The following is a 17,067-nucleotide window of genomic DNA, read 5'->3' on the forward strand; positions in this document are numbered from 1 at the left end:
ACTTTTACTTGAAATTGAATATTTGTACTGTGTGGTATTAGTACCACTGGTCATGTATGTTTAAATGATTTTAATTTCCATACTGATTTAAACTTGTTGAGGGTAGTTGAACCATGTTCCAGTAGGTGGCGGCATTGCAGCATTCTACATCCGACACGCCGCAAAATATTCAGAAGAAGAAGTTTGCGACGTCGGCTGTCGTAAACAGCGTCAATATGTCAGAACGAGCAGCGTATGGCTTAGCCTGAAAGATAACAGCTTAGTTTTCCTTTTGGTTTATTTTGCTTTTGTTTCGTTTGGCGACTTGGACTTTATATTAAATGGAGACCAATAGCTTACTATGAAACTCCGGGATCAGAATGACAGGTGAGCTGAAGCTTTTAACAGTAGCCGGATGGAAACATCTGTTAGCTGCTAATGCTAACGGCACAGCAGGATACGGTCAGCTGTCTATTTATCTGTCTGTCACTACTTTTGGTTTGATTGTCTGTGAATTAATAATGTATAGTTTTGCTGACGTTACTCAACTTTCAAAAACATTTAACCTATAGCCCTGGGGAGACGTTCAATGCAACACTGACTGCTAGCCAATGTAAGTTAGCAGCTAAACTCTTGCTAACTTGATGATTACCACTTACACAAAATACTGATGTCTTCTTGTTTTAGTGTGTCAGCTTTTAGAAATTACACAACACATGTTAATTGGTACTGCTTCCACAATTTAACCCTATTCCTATCATCACAAACTTAACCTATTTACACTTTAACCTAGTCGTTTTTTATCAGAGAGCCCTCTGTTCAAAGATAAATGCAGGAGCTTGCAGAAAAATCATTATGCTAAACATTAATATATTAGATTAACTGACAACTGTGGAATTTATGAAGTATTATACAAGTTGTCAATACAGCAGTGATCTCAGTTAATGCCACACATTGTGACTGTTGCTATAAAAGTTCTTTTTTTTAATGTGTTAGGCTTGATTCCAGAAGAGCACTGAAACTGAGGTATTCCCCTGCTGTAATGCAGCCTAATTCAAGTGAAGGAAATGGTTTATCCCTGAACCTGCAGCCAGAGCCCACCAGGCCTCCAGCCCCCGGGGCGGCTGCTGCCAGCCCTGAGAGCAACGAGGTGAGGGTAAATATGACCAGCAAGCCGGGGGAGAGCGGTGGAGGCGCGTCATCCAGGAGATCCAGAGTCAACTCCCACAGCCACACACACTCTCAGCCGCACTCACACAACCGGGGGCCGCACCACTCCAATCCAGAGGCCGAGCTGGACCCGCCGGACTCTGATCTGGACTCAGGAGAACCCAGCTCCTCCTTTTCTGAGCTCCGGTGTCTCTTCCGCTGGCTTCAAAAGAGTCTTCCTTTTCTCGTCATCATTTGTGCTAAACTGGTCGTCCAACATGCTCTTGGTGAGTTCAAGGTTAAGGATACTGTTGGTTACTTTTTTCAAAAATAACTTTGTCAGATTCACTATATCCTGGAAATATTATATTAGACAGTTGAAGTGCAAAATGGCATCCTGTTCCTCCCTCTCCCACATTCCACTATGCCAAAGGGAAACAACCAATAATATCCAAGGAGTTTCCTGTGAACTGTCAAACTAGGCAGCACTAATCAAATATGAATCAAGATGCTCTTACTTTATTGCCTATTTCTCGTTTCAAAATGTTACGGTTTAGCTATGAAAAGAGGAGGTTTGGAGCAGAGAGGTTGCACTTGAATTTGGCTCAACATGACGGCCTCATTTTACAGCTTAATAGGCAAAACAGTCATAAAAACTTGATTCACATTTGATCAGCGCTGCGTAGATTGTCAGTTTGACTAGACTGACACCTCAGCTCTGAGTGGTTTTTATCATTCGGGTGAGGTTGCCATTAGAAACACTGGGCAGATGCAGAGAAACATGATCTTTTCCAGAGTTTATCCATCTCTGGCACTACGGTCAGGATATAGTGGCAGTTTTTAGCAAACATGACAAAGTTATATTAAATAATATCACAAACTGTAAGGCATTATCGCAACTGTTAGCACAAAACAACATGCTAAACTCTGTTCTCCATTTCACAGGGCTAGCAGTTGGGGTTGGCCTCTTCACAACTTTTCTATATGTGAATAAAAACATTCAAACTCAAGTATTCCTTCAGGTAAGTTCAGAACAGAAAAAACACATTTTTTAATTCCTTATACATTTCTTTGTCAATACATCCATAACCATGTGTTTTCTGTGTGTTCCCTCAGGATCGCCACTCCAAGCTGCAGTGTGTATGGCTGCTAGTGTTCCTGACCTCCTCCACCCTCCTGCTTTACTACACCTTTCTCAGTGAGACACTCCACTATTGGTAAGAGTGAATGCATCACTTCAAAATACTCAGATTGCTTTATTGTCCATTGGATTTGTATAAAATGGAAATGAGTCATGTAAAATGGACCGCATATTACGGTACACACAATTATGCGTAAAAAAAACTTAAGATTCCAAAGTTGGAGTAATAAAAGTGTGTGCATTGAACTGAAAGGATTCGACCTGAATCTCCTCCTCCCTCCAGCCTCATCTTCCTCAGCCCCACCATCGAGCCGCTGGGTTTCTGGGAGGTTCTGTGGACCGTCGGCATCACCAACTTCATAATAAAGTTTCTCTTTATGGGGATGAAGTGCCTTATCCTGCTGATGCCGTCCTCACTGGTGAACTATAAAACCCAGGTGAGTGCAGTGAAGGTTTTATCTCTAAAGTATTATCACTAAATGTGAGCGCCAGATGGAAGAATATTTGGTACATTTCTCTGTCAAAAATAAAAAAGGTAATTGAAATAAACAGATGGAGGGATAGCCCGGTGACCCAGCTATGGAAGGTACACAAATAATCCATTTGTTATCAGAGTGAAATGTCTGTATTTGAACCAAAATTCTATTCTAATCAATACATCACAAAACAGTTTAAATTGTGTAAGGAGGAAGAGAAAACTTAGTGGAGGGTCCAAGAAGGCCCGGGGAAGATCACAGGTGGTGTTGGAGAAGAGTTGTTTTACCCCACCAGCTCCTGGGTTCAGTGACGGCCCGTCCACACAGCAGCGTGCGTTGAAGCTTGCCGGCGGGCGTGTCTGAAACTCGACCAACAACCAATCACATGAATGTCCCTCCCCTGACACACAAGCAGCGGTTTGATTGGCTAGAGCTTGTACTGGCATATGATTAGATTGGCTGACGCTTCTGCCGAGGCTTCAAAAGTTGAACATTGCTCAACTTTTGCAGCGAGCCACGCCAGCAAAGCTCCGCTTTGCTTCGCACAATGCAGTTCGGCGAAAAGTTACGTCACCCCATTCAAAGTGAATGGTGAAGCTTTCAATGCACGTGGCTGTGTGGACGGGCCGTGATGGTCAAAAGAGAGCCCGGATGATCAGAAAAGGTCACAAAATAACTGGGTTCATTAGCTGGGTCAGACTTCCATTCCTGTTGTCTTTCTGCAGTTGAGTGAGATGCCCTCCATCCTAACCTCACAGGTGTGACTCATCACCTTGATTGGCTTCCTCCAGCTCTCAGGTGTGGCTCGTTTAGCCACTCCCCTTTTAATCAGGGAGGAATATATTTTCTGGAATTACCCCTTGGATTGTTGGTTAATTAAAAAAAAAAAACACTCAAATGTTATGTCTTGGCTATAAGGGCTTTTTAAACTCAATGCAGTTAAAAAAATAATAATAAGTAATGGAAACAAGGGATATTGCGAGAAGAAAACTCAGAGAATTAAGTCACAAACTTCCGAAAGAAATCTGAGATTCAGTCATACAATTCGTACATTTGCAAGATAAATAACTTGTGGGGTTTAGTGATGTCTTTTGAAGGAACCAAATCACACCACGGACACCTAACAGGGAATCCATATACACATTAGTAAGGAGCTGCCCCAATATAAAACATTGATGTCTCAATTGAGTTGCAGTTCCTGATTGACAAAAGCTACTGCCTCACAACAATGTATCTTCCAAGTCTGTTAGCTTATAATACAATTATTAGTCTGGGCAGAAATCAGCAGTATTTCCTTGAATCTGATTGCAATGTACAATTTGATCAGCTCATCCATTGCAGGCATAATAGTATACACCAAGCGGTGGCCCCGCAGATGTTGCAGATGTTGTACATGGCGGCTCTTGTTCAGAAGTTCTTATTCAGCGTGTGTGCGTCTGCAGGGCCGGTGGGTGATGCTGAGCGAGGAGCTGGGTCAGGCCCACCAGGCCACGGCTCCTGTCCCGCTGTGGTTCCGCTACCTGGTCACCTACCAGGAGGTGGACGGTACCCCCGGCCTCACACTGGGAGTCCTGCTGGCTTTGCTCTACCTCATAATGAAGGTGTGATCCGTGAAACTAGCCAGAGATACTTGTTTTTATTATTAATGTTTCTGAACTGAAATTATTTTTTCTCTCTACTTTAGCTTTTAGGATTGTACGGACAGTGGACGTCCATACTGAAAACTGTGAGGGTCTTTCTAAATGGCGAGGTCAGTGGGGAATCCTCTTAGTTAAATATTAAAAGGTCACATTGAGTAACCAGCTGTGTTGAGGTGTTGGGTTTTTGTGTCTCAGCATACAGGCACAGCAGCCACTAGGAGTCAGTGCAGCGAGGCCGGAGACGTGTGTCCCATCTGTCAGGGCGAGTACCGGGACCCCCGGGTGCTGCTCTGTCAGGTAATACCTCTGCTCAGGATTTAGCATTATACTTGTAAAATGTTAAATTGGAGTTATTGATGAGCTTTTACTGCTTAAACAGACAGATATCTTTTAGGCATCTGTCACATACTGTATATCCTTCGTCTTTATTCATGTTATTATTACTTCACTTTTTTAAACTTTACAGCAGTTGTGGAACTCATGTGCTTTAGATCACAAATGTATAATCAATGAGCAGGAGCAGCATTAATTAGGAACTAATTATTTAAAAAATATAAACTTATATCAGACAATTATACATTGGTTATTTTAATAATAACTAAGGCTGTCTATTTGAACCCTCGATATTAATCTGGACACCTAAACGCTTCTAAAAAAATAAAGTGAATTGACTCAAACTTCCTCCTGTAATTCCAGCGCAGATTCTGTGGTTACATGGCAAACACAGATAACACAATGACGCTGGAGATATCCCCCGCCCTGTGTGTAGAACAGAAAAGTCTGTTTTAAAAAGCTTCCAGATGAAAGAAAAAAAATCATGATTAATGACATTCTTAAGTGATTACCACTAATAAGGACCCATGTTGTTCTTTTCAAAAAATGATAATCCCATCCTGTGTTCCTGAACCAGCTGTGTATCTTAAGTCATGCATAATGAGTGCAGGACGTGCTGACGTGTGTTTCTGTGTGCAGCACATCTTCTGTGATGACTGCATCGCGCTGTGGTTCAACCGGGAGAAGAGCTGCCCTCTGTGCCGCACCGTCATCACTGAGAAGGTCTACAAGTGGAGGGACGGAGCCACATCTCCACACCTGCAGATTTATTAAGTATTAAGGTATAGGTGGGGGGGGATCTAGGGTGTTGGGCTTGTATTTATAATGTGATTTTCTTTTTCTCCATACCCCTCTGTCCAGTGAAGTTAACACTGTTTCTTTAACAGGCTAAGGGCCACCAGTTGCACCTACAGTTATGTTTCTGATTTATTCACCAGTCATCCCTATTCCTCACTCTCACAGACGACAGAGCTGATTATTGTCATGCCCTTAAGTGATTTATTTTGTATTTTAAAGGTGGGGTAGGTCATTTTGGAGAAACCAGCTCGATTGCACATACACAGCCGGAAAAAATCTGCCACTTCCTTACAGAGCCCCTCCTCCAACACACACGAGCGCGCACATGACCAATGAGGGCACAGGATAAGTTTGTGCACAGATGGAAGGCTGACAGGCAGGTAGGCCATCCAGTTAGTTTAGCCGGGCCGGCTCAGATGATTGGTCGTGCTTTTTACAGTACTACGGCTTCCACAGATGACATTTTTTCATGGATTATTTTCGTCAAAGCACTTCCGTGGAATATAACAAAGTGTATCTCGAGCTGGTTTCTCAAACTTACCTACCCCAGCTTTAAGTTGTTTCCTTTTGTGTTGCTTTTATTCACCTTAAATCTCAATATAATCGTTCCTATTGTAGCAGGAAATTATTCTACTTTGGCAGTTTCTTCTACTTGTAAATACGACAGAGAAAAATATATAAAGTATTTTAAAGATCTTTTTTCCTCAACAACGCGTTTGAACAAACATGGGACCCTCTGTTTCTGAATGAGTGGCAGACGTGTTATTTGTAACAGCTCAGGAGGGCCTGCTGAATTCTGCTTTATCTCTGAGCTCCTACGGCACTGTGAAGGCTTTGAGGAAGCCCGGTCCATCACATGGTCCGAGAGTGAACTCTGTCATCCTGCATCCTGACACTGAAAATATACATGGCAGGCTTAAACATTTCTTTACGTGATGGATAAACAGTTTGCCTTTTGCTTTCAGCGTTTGGTGATTTTTTTTCTCCACAAATGATAAAAAGGATGCAACTGAGATTTATTTACAAACTATTTTTCTATAGAGGCTACAGAGCCTCGTTTTTGTAAAAACCAAAGACTGGGAGAAACATCTATTTTATTATGTACAAAAATCATTTCACTGTGTTGTTATTTTATCCATTTAGATGATTCTGAATAAAGATCTACAATTTAAATGTTTGACTTGTCTTATGTTGCAAAAAGACTAAACATTTCCTGACACTTTAAACTAAAGCAATTGTCATTTAGTGCATGAGTCCACTCTGCTCTGATTGGTCAACTGCTTAGAGATGTCCCACCCCTTATAACGTACAATGTGTTGGAGCGTGTGTTACATAGTGAAGTTACTATGTCGAGGAATTTAATAAAAGACTAAGTTCTAGCAGTGTGTGGGAGAGAAACTCGCTTTGGAAGGAACTTTGGGATTTTAGCTTTTGCAGACCACATGCACACAAACCTACCTTGCCACGGCTCAGACTATTTATTTTATTTGACTTCATGTACATATTACAACTTGTCAATCCCCATGTTAAGGGGCAGATCTAGATAAGAACAAGCAACATGTTATTTAATTCCCACTGGTGATTTTATTCAAAATGTGTTTCCCACCTGAAGTAAGCAGTTACATCATCTGTGTGGAGGACACTCAGGTATACCTGCACAGAAGCAGTGTATCCTTGTTCATTTCCCAAACTCTTTCATACAATCTACTCGCACACAGAAACGATCCCACTCAGATGAACATCCTCGGTTTTGCATCAGTGTTTTTCTTGCTTTAAGCACTGCAAAAATAAAAAGTTCAAGTTTTCAGCAGGAAAGTTTTAAGACATTGTGTCCCCCCTATTATACAATAAATACTTATAGGAATAGGTCACTGTCCTATATGTTGGAATGAAAATAAAACAGCTTTAAGCATGTTCTGTGGAAATAAAATCATACTTTACATGCTTATGGGTAAAGTATAAAGCCAGAAGTCAAATCAATTATCACCTTATCTAAATACTACTACATAATAAATACATAGTTTGCATAGTGTGAACAATGCAGTGGAAACAAAATGGCACTTAAAAATAAATATCACAAGTAAAGGAAGTTAGTAGAGTTAAAAGTGGAGTGACTGGTAAAAGAAGAAAAATCAATAGACACTGACTGACCCAATCTAGAAACTGGATCTATGCTATCTTCAGCTAGGTTACACACTCTGATACAAATACACAATAAACTGCTTTTGTGAGCATCAACATGGAAAGAAATCGGATCCAATGAGTGTTTGAGCTTTGATGTTCTCATTTCAAAATCATTTGGTTCATTGTAACAGTGCTTTTGGTCAATCACTAAAGTATTTGGATAACACAGGGAGCCGTTCATAACTGAAGCCAGTGTTCATCCACTAATTTTTCCTCTTGGGAATCTGCAGAGAAGCTTTGAACAGCAAGAAGCTCTACTCTAACAGATATTACACCTCAGGGGTTAATAGATGGTCTGCTCCCTGAATCAGAGTTAATCCCCTTACCACCAAAGAATAGGGCTGCACCGAATGTTGTTGATAGGAAGCAATTTTTTCAACAGACGAGTGTCAAGCGAATGCAATTACATAATATGACCCTTTAAAGTAATCTAGTGTAATAGTGTTTGGGCAGAAATCTATTTGTGTTATATAAATGCAATGTATGACTGTTAGACAACATGTTTTTATAGATATTGCAATACATTTTTGACTTGTGTAGTTACTTGGAATGTTTAGATCAGTCAAAAATACATCCGACCCAGCCACAACTGGCATCTACCAATGGTACAATACTAATAACATTAATTTAGTCTAATCTTTATGTGCAAAACTACTGTTTTTAAACAGGATGAATGGAATAAAAAATACAAAAAGATACTGAATGTTGCTTTTTCATTTGAATGCCTACGTTTCGATGCTTCGTACTATTCGGTACAGCCCTAACAGAAAGCAAACATTTAACACCCGGAGCACATGAACATGAAGACTGCCTGAATCGATAAAACTCGGTGATATCAGTTTTCCTTCGCCTATTTCTGGGTCCAACTGACGGAATAGATCAATTAAAACATAATTCTGTAGGCATCATTCGAGCTAAGGGCAGGACATTAATGCAGAAAGGCATTTAGAGTTTGTTAACATTCAAAACAACAGAAACTGAACAGTGCTTCTGGTCAGACCTCAGCGGAAAGCTTTCCAGTCAGAAGACTAAAGCAGCGCCAGCATTTGGTATTGATTGGGGTGAAAGTTATGTTTCCATTTCACTCGTCTTTTTATAGCTGCTTTTCTGTTATACGTGCTTCGCCTACTCCTGACCACATGCTCCAGAGCAAAGGCATTGTGATTGTTTTCCTCAAACAAAAGGAAAAGTGTGTTCAGTGAGGAATCGGTATCGGAAGATTACTCTACCTACAGATAGTGTAACCTGCAAGTGAGGACTGCTAAAAAAAAAAGAAGCCTATTAATGGAGGAAAAAAAAAGCCCCTTCTTACTAAATTCTCTGGAGACAAAGAGTCGTTAACACTAAAAGTAACTTTGTCCAGACTTAAGGATAAAAGAGCACCAGTAAATCATACGATAACGCCCCCTCAGCACTCAGCAGGCATTACCCAGCCAACTCTCACACAACTTCCCCGACTGACCACTCATCTTCCGCTGTAGATGACCTGCGTCAGGCGGAGGCAGGAGGACAGGAAGGCGCTAGTGGAAGAGCTGGTGATCAGCACAGACAGTGTCAGTCAATTAAAAAAAGAAATTCTACAAGTCTCTTTGAACAAATCAACAAAAGGGAAGAGGAAGTCCGTAGGAGAGCCGTGCGTCATAGGTTCATCCGTAGGTGCTCAGGCCGTTTGGAGTTCATGGGGTAGGTCTGCTTTTTGTACGGCGCTGCGTTGAGGCCTGAAGGCTGCCTGATGGGAAGCGGCGCAGACACCTCGGAGGAGCCACCGCTGCACGTGTCCATCTGCTCCGCTGCTGACTCCTCCATGGGCTGCTCCACAGGGCGGCTGCTCAGCGGGGGGCCCCGGGGCCAGCAGTCCCCTCCCACAAACTTCAACGGACTGTGGAAGACGTGAGAAATCATGGTCTGTGGTGCAGCAGCTCTTATATGTAAGGTTAGAGGTCAAGCCATCTGTGTTAGGGCTGCACGATTAAGAACAAAATAACTAACGGGATTATTTTTAAGCGATATGATTCATAATACTGTAGTGAATTATCATTTTCTAATCAAAATTCAAAGATATTTTGTAAAAGAGTTTGTGGAATAGACGTTTGAAATCATACCTAGAAAAAAAAAATGGAGGTCAAACATTTAGTTGTAGTTGAAATAAATGGTAATCCTGAAGTTATTCTCTTTTTTTCATATATTAAATAGCTGTTTAGACAAGTGTAGTAGTATTGATAAAATCCTAACGCATCCCTAAGCAGGTTTTCTTCTCTAAAACAAACCCCATTAAATAAAGTTCAACTGAAGATATAATAAGCCGATCCCTACTTATGGACAAACTGTTTACTGCTGCGTATTTGGAAAGGAACGAGGGCTCTATTTGGATAAAGCTGGCTACGTTTACAAAGTCAGAAAATGAGTAATCAATGTGAGAAAGAAGTTCTGCTGGTAAAGTCTGAAAATACAGATTCAATGGAACCAGAAAGATCAAACGCCGTTACCTCACAGGTGTTCGGGGGCTTCCTGGGAACTTCCTTGGCGAGCGCACCTTTGGCTCGAAAGAGAACTTCTCTTTGACATGTTCCAGCACAGATGGAGCTACGTACGTGAAACCCTGGGGAGGGGGTGGGGGACAAAAACAGAGAGAGGTCTGAGTCCACCTCCTCAAAGAACATCTTTCCAAAAAAACAACCCACAGCTGATGATGAGCAATGAAACGCTGAGTAAACCGTATCATGCAATGTGGTGGAAGAGTGAGTTAAGCTTCCAGGAAAGCTAACAGGACTTCACCAGATGGCACGCATTAACAGATTCTCGTAAGACATAACTGTTGGAAAGAAAATAATAAACAACGTCCAGAGTTCTGTTTTTATGATTGTTTGCTGACAAAACAGAAATAGTAAGGGGCAAGGGTAAAACCCAATGTTCTATTAAACACCCTCCGTCTTCAGATGCTCAATCCAAAATGATGCTTTCAATAGGGATTATTCAATACACGATTTGTTATTAAATTAGTCAAAACTCTGCAAACGCAGACAGAAACACAGAAAGAGTTGCAGTTTGCTGAGAGCTACGACAGTAGGCTCTCACCAGGAAGGCTTGATTTGCGCTCTCGCTGAGCGTTGAGTCGTCGGGGCTGTCCACCGGAGTCTGGCTGGTGAACTTGGAGTCAAACTGGCTCACATCATCCGCCGATTGCTGCCAAAAGAAGCAGGTCAGTAAACCGATCGCATGGGGTAGTAATCATGTCACTGTTGATGTTGATGCATTGAAAAAAATCCTTACCAGGTAGGGTTTGAATGGAGGCTCTACTTTGCGAGCGAGAAGATCGTCCCAGTTTATTTGCCGGAAGAATGGGTGGGCCTTGGAAATACAATGAAAGCAGCAGAGATGTTACACTTCATGATTAGGACATCACGGAAGCAGTTCTTCTTACAGATTAATTATATTAACAACCTTCATGCATACAATTCAAACTTTACTTTCAAAGGATGTATTTACCTGGACTTCAGCAGCATCTCCCTGTCCAGCCCCAAGTCGCAGCGAGGCATTTCGTTTTAGCAGCTGAAGGAGAAAGAGACTTATTTATCTGCTACTCCAAAATGTTAAAAACGGAGAAGAGTAAGCCAGTTTATGTTGCTCACCTTTTTCAGGAGGTCCCTGGCTTCTTGTGTGAGGTAAGGTGGAAGGCTCAGCTTGCATTTTAAGATTTTGTCTATCGTCTTCTTTCGGTTTTCACCAGTGAATGGAGGCTGTGAGACAAAAACAGAAACAAAAGTAAGCATAAGCCAATGCTTCTTGACTTAATGAACGTTTGAGTGTGCATGGGATGGATCAGTGTGCACTTACTGCTCCTGTCAGCATGTCATACATAAGAGCGCCTAAACTCCACCAGTCCACTGCGCGGTTGTGTCCGCTCCTCATCAGGATCTCTGGAGCCCTGAGGACGGAGAAGAGAATGAGCACATTCACCACACTGTAGGAATTTGGAAATATAACTAAATGTACATCTGTCTGCAGACATTCATCTACAGAATCAGCATGATGACTGTGTGACATACATGTACTCAATAGTGCCGCAGAAGGTGTGGGTGACTGTCCCGTCATGGATGGACTCTTTGCATAGACCAAAGTCTGTCAACTTCACGTGTCCTACAAGGAAACAGAGCAAACGTAAGATGGAGATATTGGAGAAAGAATTCCTAAGTGGGAAGGACATTTATCTCGGAGCAAGTTTTTTGTCATTTGTTGAGTGATCCTTGTGTACCATTGTTGTTGAGCATGATGTTCTCAGGCTTCAGGTCTCTGTAGATGATGCCTTTCTGGTGCAAGTGACCCATCGCCATGGAGATCTCAGCCAGGTAGAAACTGTAAATATAATGTTTTTTTTATTGAAAACAGGTTATTCAAATTTCCTTTACTATGACCACTGACTATGTATATTTGGAAATGGTCTGAATACTCCCCACTGATCTGCAGTTAAAGTGTTGTTCTCAATGTATAGGAACATCACACACCCTTATTTGTTCAGCAGCTTGGTTCATGTAATCACCAGTTCCATCTACAGGCTGTGTTTATACACAACAGCAGACACTGCAGGTGTTTTGTCCAGACTCCAAGTGACCTTCACACTCCCTAACAAACTCCACGCTTTCCACTACAAATCTCCTTAAAGAAGTTGATTGCAACTGTGAATCAGCCGGACACCACAGATCACACTGATCATTTCAGACATCAACTGGCACATCGGGCATAAGTTGTTCCGTAAAAGTCACTGCGTACTTGCATGTTTTTTTTTTTAACAGTGAAAGCTTACTGTTAAATAGGTTGTTGTGCATGTTAATAGTCTGCAAAGGCTAAAACCCAAAAGTTCCCTCCAGAAGGAGTTTCTCTTCCACACTCTCCCCCCTGCCTGAAACGCCTCCATTAGACTCCTTTGTTTTTCCTCCGAGAAAACATGACATCACTATTTATCAAAATACAAATATGAACCTGATAATGAACATAATGAATCCTGTTCAAGTTCAATGAGCATAATATTATCGCAACTCAAAGTGGCAACAATGAGTGTTTCACCTTAAAGCTGATAAAACCGTGACTACTACAAAGTCATTGGTCCTGGGAATAGAAGCTGCTTGCGACATTTCCCACTAGTGACAAAAGCCAGATGTTAGTGGGTGTTAGTGGTTAGTGGCTTTGAGTCCGGTGGGAAAGGGGCTGAAGAGACAGATAGCACACTGGGTGTTTGTGAGGATCTCCTTACTCTTGCCATTTTGAAATGGTTTAATATTGTAAATAATGTGGGTTGCCTTTAAAATATTGATACAAACACAGGACGTGAATGGAAAGAGGATGAAAAGATTCCGATAGATTTTGATATGACAGGTTTAGACATAACATCCTGAAAAAGGACACTTTAAAAAGAACTCAATCATGCTCTAATTTTCTCGGGGTAAACTCTCTTTGACCACCAGAGATGCTGAGTCAAAGAAAAAAAGAAGGCTGCTGTAATTTATGTCTGTACTAGTGACAGACAAAATAACTCACCATGCTGTGTCTTCCATGAAGATGCCCTCTCTTTCCAGCTGCATAAACAGCTCCCCTCCTGCAGTCAACACATACAAAGTCAGACACACATTTGCACTTTATAGGGAAAAAAACACCCATCCAATGTCTGGCACACACTCAGATTTCCAAACTTATAAAAAGATGGAATATATTTATGACCAAGTGTAGGCAGCCGTGTGTTGGATATGGCGTCACTCTGCTCACCGCTCAGATACTCCAGGATAAGGTAGAGCTTCCCCCCCGTCTGGAAGGCATAGATGAGGTCCACAATGAACGGGTGCTTCACCTCCTCCAGAATGTTCCTCTCAGCTTTAGTGTGCGCCGTGTCCTTTGCATTACGCACAATCATTGCCTGGTAGGGGACAGCAAAGTACAGGATATGAGGAACTATTCAGGTCAAATCTTTAGCCCCATTAGCTTCAACATCAGGTGCTGAGTTCGAGCAAAAAACCAGGACACCAGGTAGGTAGCTACAGTCAAGTCTCATTTAGCCAATAAACACAGTCTTTAGCAGAAACCCTAGGCTTCAGGGAATATGGGCAGAGTCTGGCACCGGCTCTGTCAGCTGCAGAGAGGAGGCCGAGGTGAACAGAAGCAGCAGACGGGAAAATACATCTGCCCTTAGCTTCTGGCTTTACATGCACCAGTATGTCACCAGAAAAGAAACACAGTGACATACAGTCTACGTAAAACACAGTTAAAGGCATAGTTTGTATTCTTTGAAGTAGGGTTGTATGAGGTATTTCTCCATAGTCCATGTTATTGTGTGACTTTGGAGAATCCAAACTAAACAAAGTCACACAATAACCCAAATAAACAAACCAATAGAGATGAGGCAGACCATCAACTCTCATGTTCTTCTGTTTTCACTCAATGGAGCATGGGAAATGGCTTCAGTTTCCTATTGCAAAGGGCTGTCTGACAGCAAGGTAAAGTGGGTAAAGTATTTTAAATATAGGGTAAACAGTTTTGATTAATTTTTTGGTGGCAAAAAAAACGTTTACTACTGCCCCCATCCACAGCAGTACACTACTTAGCTTCTAACTTGGAGCCTGCAGACCATCATCTTCTGTAGATTATAAACCAACTATGGATAAGTAGCCTCCTCCTACCCCAATTCAAAAATGTAAAACTATTCTTTTGAAATTGGATTGTGCCTGGGAGTCAATAGAGTATTGAGTTTATGGATTAGATAATGCAGATGCTATTCCTCTCATACTACACCACATTATTCTGTATGTACACTATAGGGCAGTTAGCCGCAGCTTTAACTGGTGCAAATGAGCATAGCTGTGTAAACCCTCATAAACAATTATATACAATTGAACCCTTCAGCCAAAGCTGAAACAAACATTCACACAATCACCTTCTTCAAAACTTTCATGGCAAATATCTTTCCGGAGGTGGCACCCGATACCTTCCGAACCTGAAACACCTGTAAAAATGTACATTGCACTTGAGTATGAAGGAACATATGATGAAACCAGAAGTATACATTTTGCCTACAATTGTTGATTATAGCACTTTTTTCCAGATAAGCCACAGAAAATGGAAGAAGAAACTTTAAAAACTGTATAAAAAAAAGATTGAGCACCCTCCTGCCTGAGCAATTCACTACTTTTCCATACCTTCTAAAGCTTTTTCAAATATACTAAATTCAATGTTAAAGACTTTTCAAAATTCAAAAGATAATCTAGAAATAAATATTGGCATCATAGACCAGACATTTTCTTGAAAGATTATGTACAATTATTACCCCAATTAACCCTTCCATTAGAGTCATGTTACATTGTAAGAGGAACATTTAGTGTTAAGTTTGTACGTTGTCATGCCAGGAAATAAGATGCCTTACCTTTCCATAGCCACCCTTTCCCAACACTTTTAACAGTTCAAAGCACTCAGGCCTGATCTGCTCTGTTCCCTTGTTTACGCTGTTCTCTGAAATTTCAAACTTCTCACAGTCATCCATGTTACTGGCAAAACAAAGAAATGAAGAAAAGAAGAGGGGGTCACATTTCGAAAACATTTACTCAACTTTATTTCAGTGAGACACACAGTAAACAACACTGATCCACAATAGTATCTACCAGAAAAAGTTGCTATCTAAGCACTAACATTTATTCAAAACTCCTGAGGATCATTTCCAGTCAGGCAAATTACATGGTACGCACTTTTACTTCTAGTACTTACAATTCAAAGCCACTGCACTGGTCCATGAGCTGGCCCTGAAAACAAGAGACCGGACATGTAATGACAAATACAAGAAGTTATATAAAGGTTTTAAATGAAGTGAGTTTATTTCAAAGCCAAATATTTAGCCTAAATGAGTTAATGCGGATAAATAAGTTGTTACTAGGCTGGCTAAATAAGTCACGCATTTCTCCTTAAATAACAACCTTATTAAAATACCCCCATGATGGAACCAATAGCTAATAAACGAATGCCCAATTAGGCTAACTAGTGATTTAGCGTTAAGTGGTCAATCTAACAGTGTACTCATGTAAACTACAGTTCCACTAGCATTAGTATGATTTCAGATTGTTGTTGCAGTGAGTTCATATGTGAATTCACTACTCATACGTATAAACTGTGTCAAAGAAGTTTACAAACTAAACATGTGTAATTCATGCTACTAACTAATCAACAGCCCATTATGCTACTGTGCACCCTTACAACCAACGAATGCCGATGCAGATGATAGTAAAACCACTAACTCCATTATCGGACATAATTAGCTAAACCCGAGGAAATGTAACGTATAACTTTAGCCAATGTATGATTCGCTTCTATTGGGCTTTGGTTATGGACATTTCCTGGCGTTATTGGTTATTTTTTCCTGTCAACTCATTGCGAACATGGTTGGTAGTTTCACTGCGTTAACGTTATGCGGTGACCATAATCCGAGACACACACCAACTTGTCCGCCGTCAACACTTTTAACGTTACTTATTCGGGGATGTGGTTGACTGTTGTCGGTTATAAAAGCTGTACTTCGCTCAGCTATCATTTTTAGAAAATGAAATGTTAATAGATTTAAATACATTGTAGTGACTTTTTAACGGAGCACAGCCAGATTCCGCGGGAAAGGGGTGAATGAGGACATGTCCGATAACGGATCCCTGGTTTTAGCATCGCAGGCCTTGTAGCTGCTAGCTAACTAGCTAACGGCGGCGGTGTTAGCCTCAACGTTAACGTAAACTCACCCCGTCCTCAAGTTCGTCGTCAGAGGCGTTCTCATCCGGTTGATCCAAATCGATGTCGAAAACCCCTGCCATGGCCGCGGTACTTCCTTTGACGTTTAATCCAAAAACACAGTCCCGGTCCCCCGCCTCATGGGAGAGCCATCACCGTTACAGCCGGCTAGAGCAGAAAGCATGGGCTAACATCCAGCTAACCAAAACAAGACAAGGACCCAGCGGCAGATAAAGCCTCTAGTGTCGGCCATCGGGACTTACGGCTCAGGGTGGCTTGGAGACCTAAAACATGAGTTGGGAATTGACAACTTGCATTTTCTAAAGAAGGGACATCTGATCTTAAAATGATTCAAAAGCATAATGCACATGTCTAATACTTGTAATTTGTAATGTAAATCCATTTGAGCACTTGGAAAAGCGCTCTAATAAAAATGTAATTAATTATTATTATTATTATTATTATTATTATGTAAATCAGCTGCCCTTCAATAAAAAAAAAAAAACGACCTTTCCTAACTCAGAAAATAAACTCTGTTGTTTTCAGAGCAAGTCAAACTTGTACCAGATGAGTTTCATGTCATAAACTACATTTTGTACACACAAACCTGGAGGATCCTTAC

General features: G+C 41.2%; 2 protein-coding genes across 3 annotated transcripts; one reads left to right on the forward strand and one right to left on the reverse strand.

Moving 5' to 3' along the window:
• Nucleotides 1-174: 174 nt before the first annotated feature.
• On the forward strand, nt 175-6,689 carry rnft1 (ring finger protein, transmembrane 1). 2 transcript variants are annotated; one of them, XM_079650690.1, is made up of 9 exons: nt 175-366; nt 1,070-1,415; nt 2,074-2,150; nt 2,245-2,345; nt 2,553-2,706; nt 4,188-4,346; nt 4,430-4,495; nt 4,581-4,682; nt 5,358-6,689. In XM_079650690.1, the coding sequence occupies exons 2-9, from the start codon at nt 1,142-1,144 to the stop codon at nt 5,490-5,492; spliced, it is 1,068 nt and encodes a 355-aa protein (XP_079506816.1). In that variant the 5' UTR covers nt 175-366; nt 1,070-1,141; the 3' UTR covers nt 5,493-6,689. The 2 variants fall into 2 exon arrangements, with proteins under 2 accessions (XP_079506816.1, XP_079506815.1); XM_079650689.1 differs by having other exon boundaries at nt 176-366; nt 976-1,415.
• rps6kb1a (ribosomal protein S6 kinase b, polypeptide 1a) lies at nt 6,228-16,720 on the reverse strand. Its single transcript, XM_079650688.1, has 15 exons — nt 16,457-16,720; nt 15,444-15,478; nt 15,106-15,226; nt 14,620-14,688; nt 13,458-13,605; nt 13,233-13,290; nt 11,953-12,053; nt 11,747-11,837; nt 11,535-11,625; nt 11,330-11,437; nt 11,187-11,249; nt 10,971-11,048; nt 10,776-10,883; nt 10,187-10,299; nt 6,228-9,579 (listed from the first exon to the last, which is right to left on the reverse strand). Exons 1-15 carry the CDS (start codon nt 16,526-16,528, stop codon nt 9,339-9,341), a joined length of 1,497 nt encoding a protein of 498 aa, XP_079506814.1. The 5' UTR covers nt 16,529-16,720; the 3' UTR covers nt 6,228-9,338.
• Between the last annotated feature and the right edge of the window lie 347 nt (nt 16,721-17,067).

This window comes from Notothenia rossii (assembly GCF_949606895.1).
Source record: "Notothenia rossii genome assembly, chromosome: 9".
NCBI classification, from domain to species: domain Eukaryota; kingdom Metazoa; phylum Chordata; class Actinopteri; order Perciformes; family Nototheniidae; genus Notothenia; species Notothenia rossii.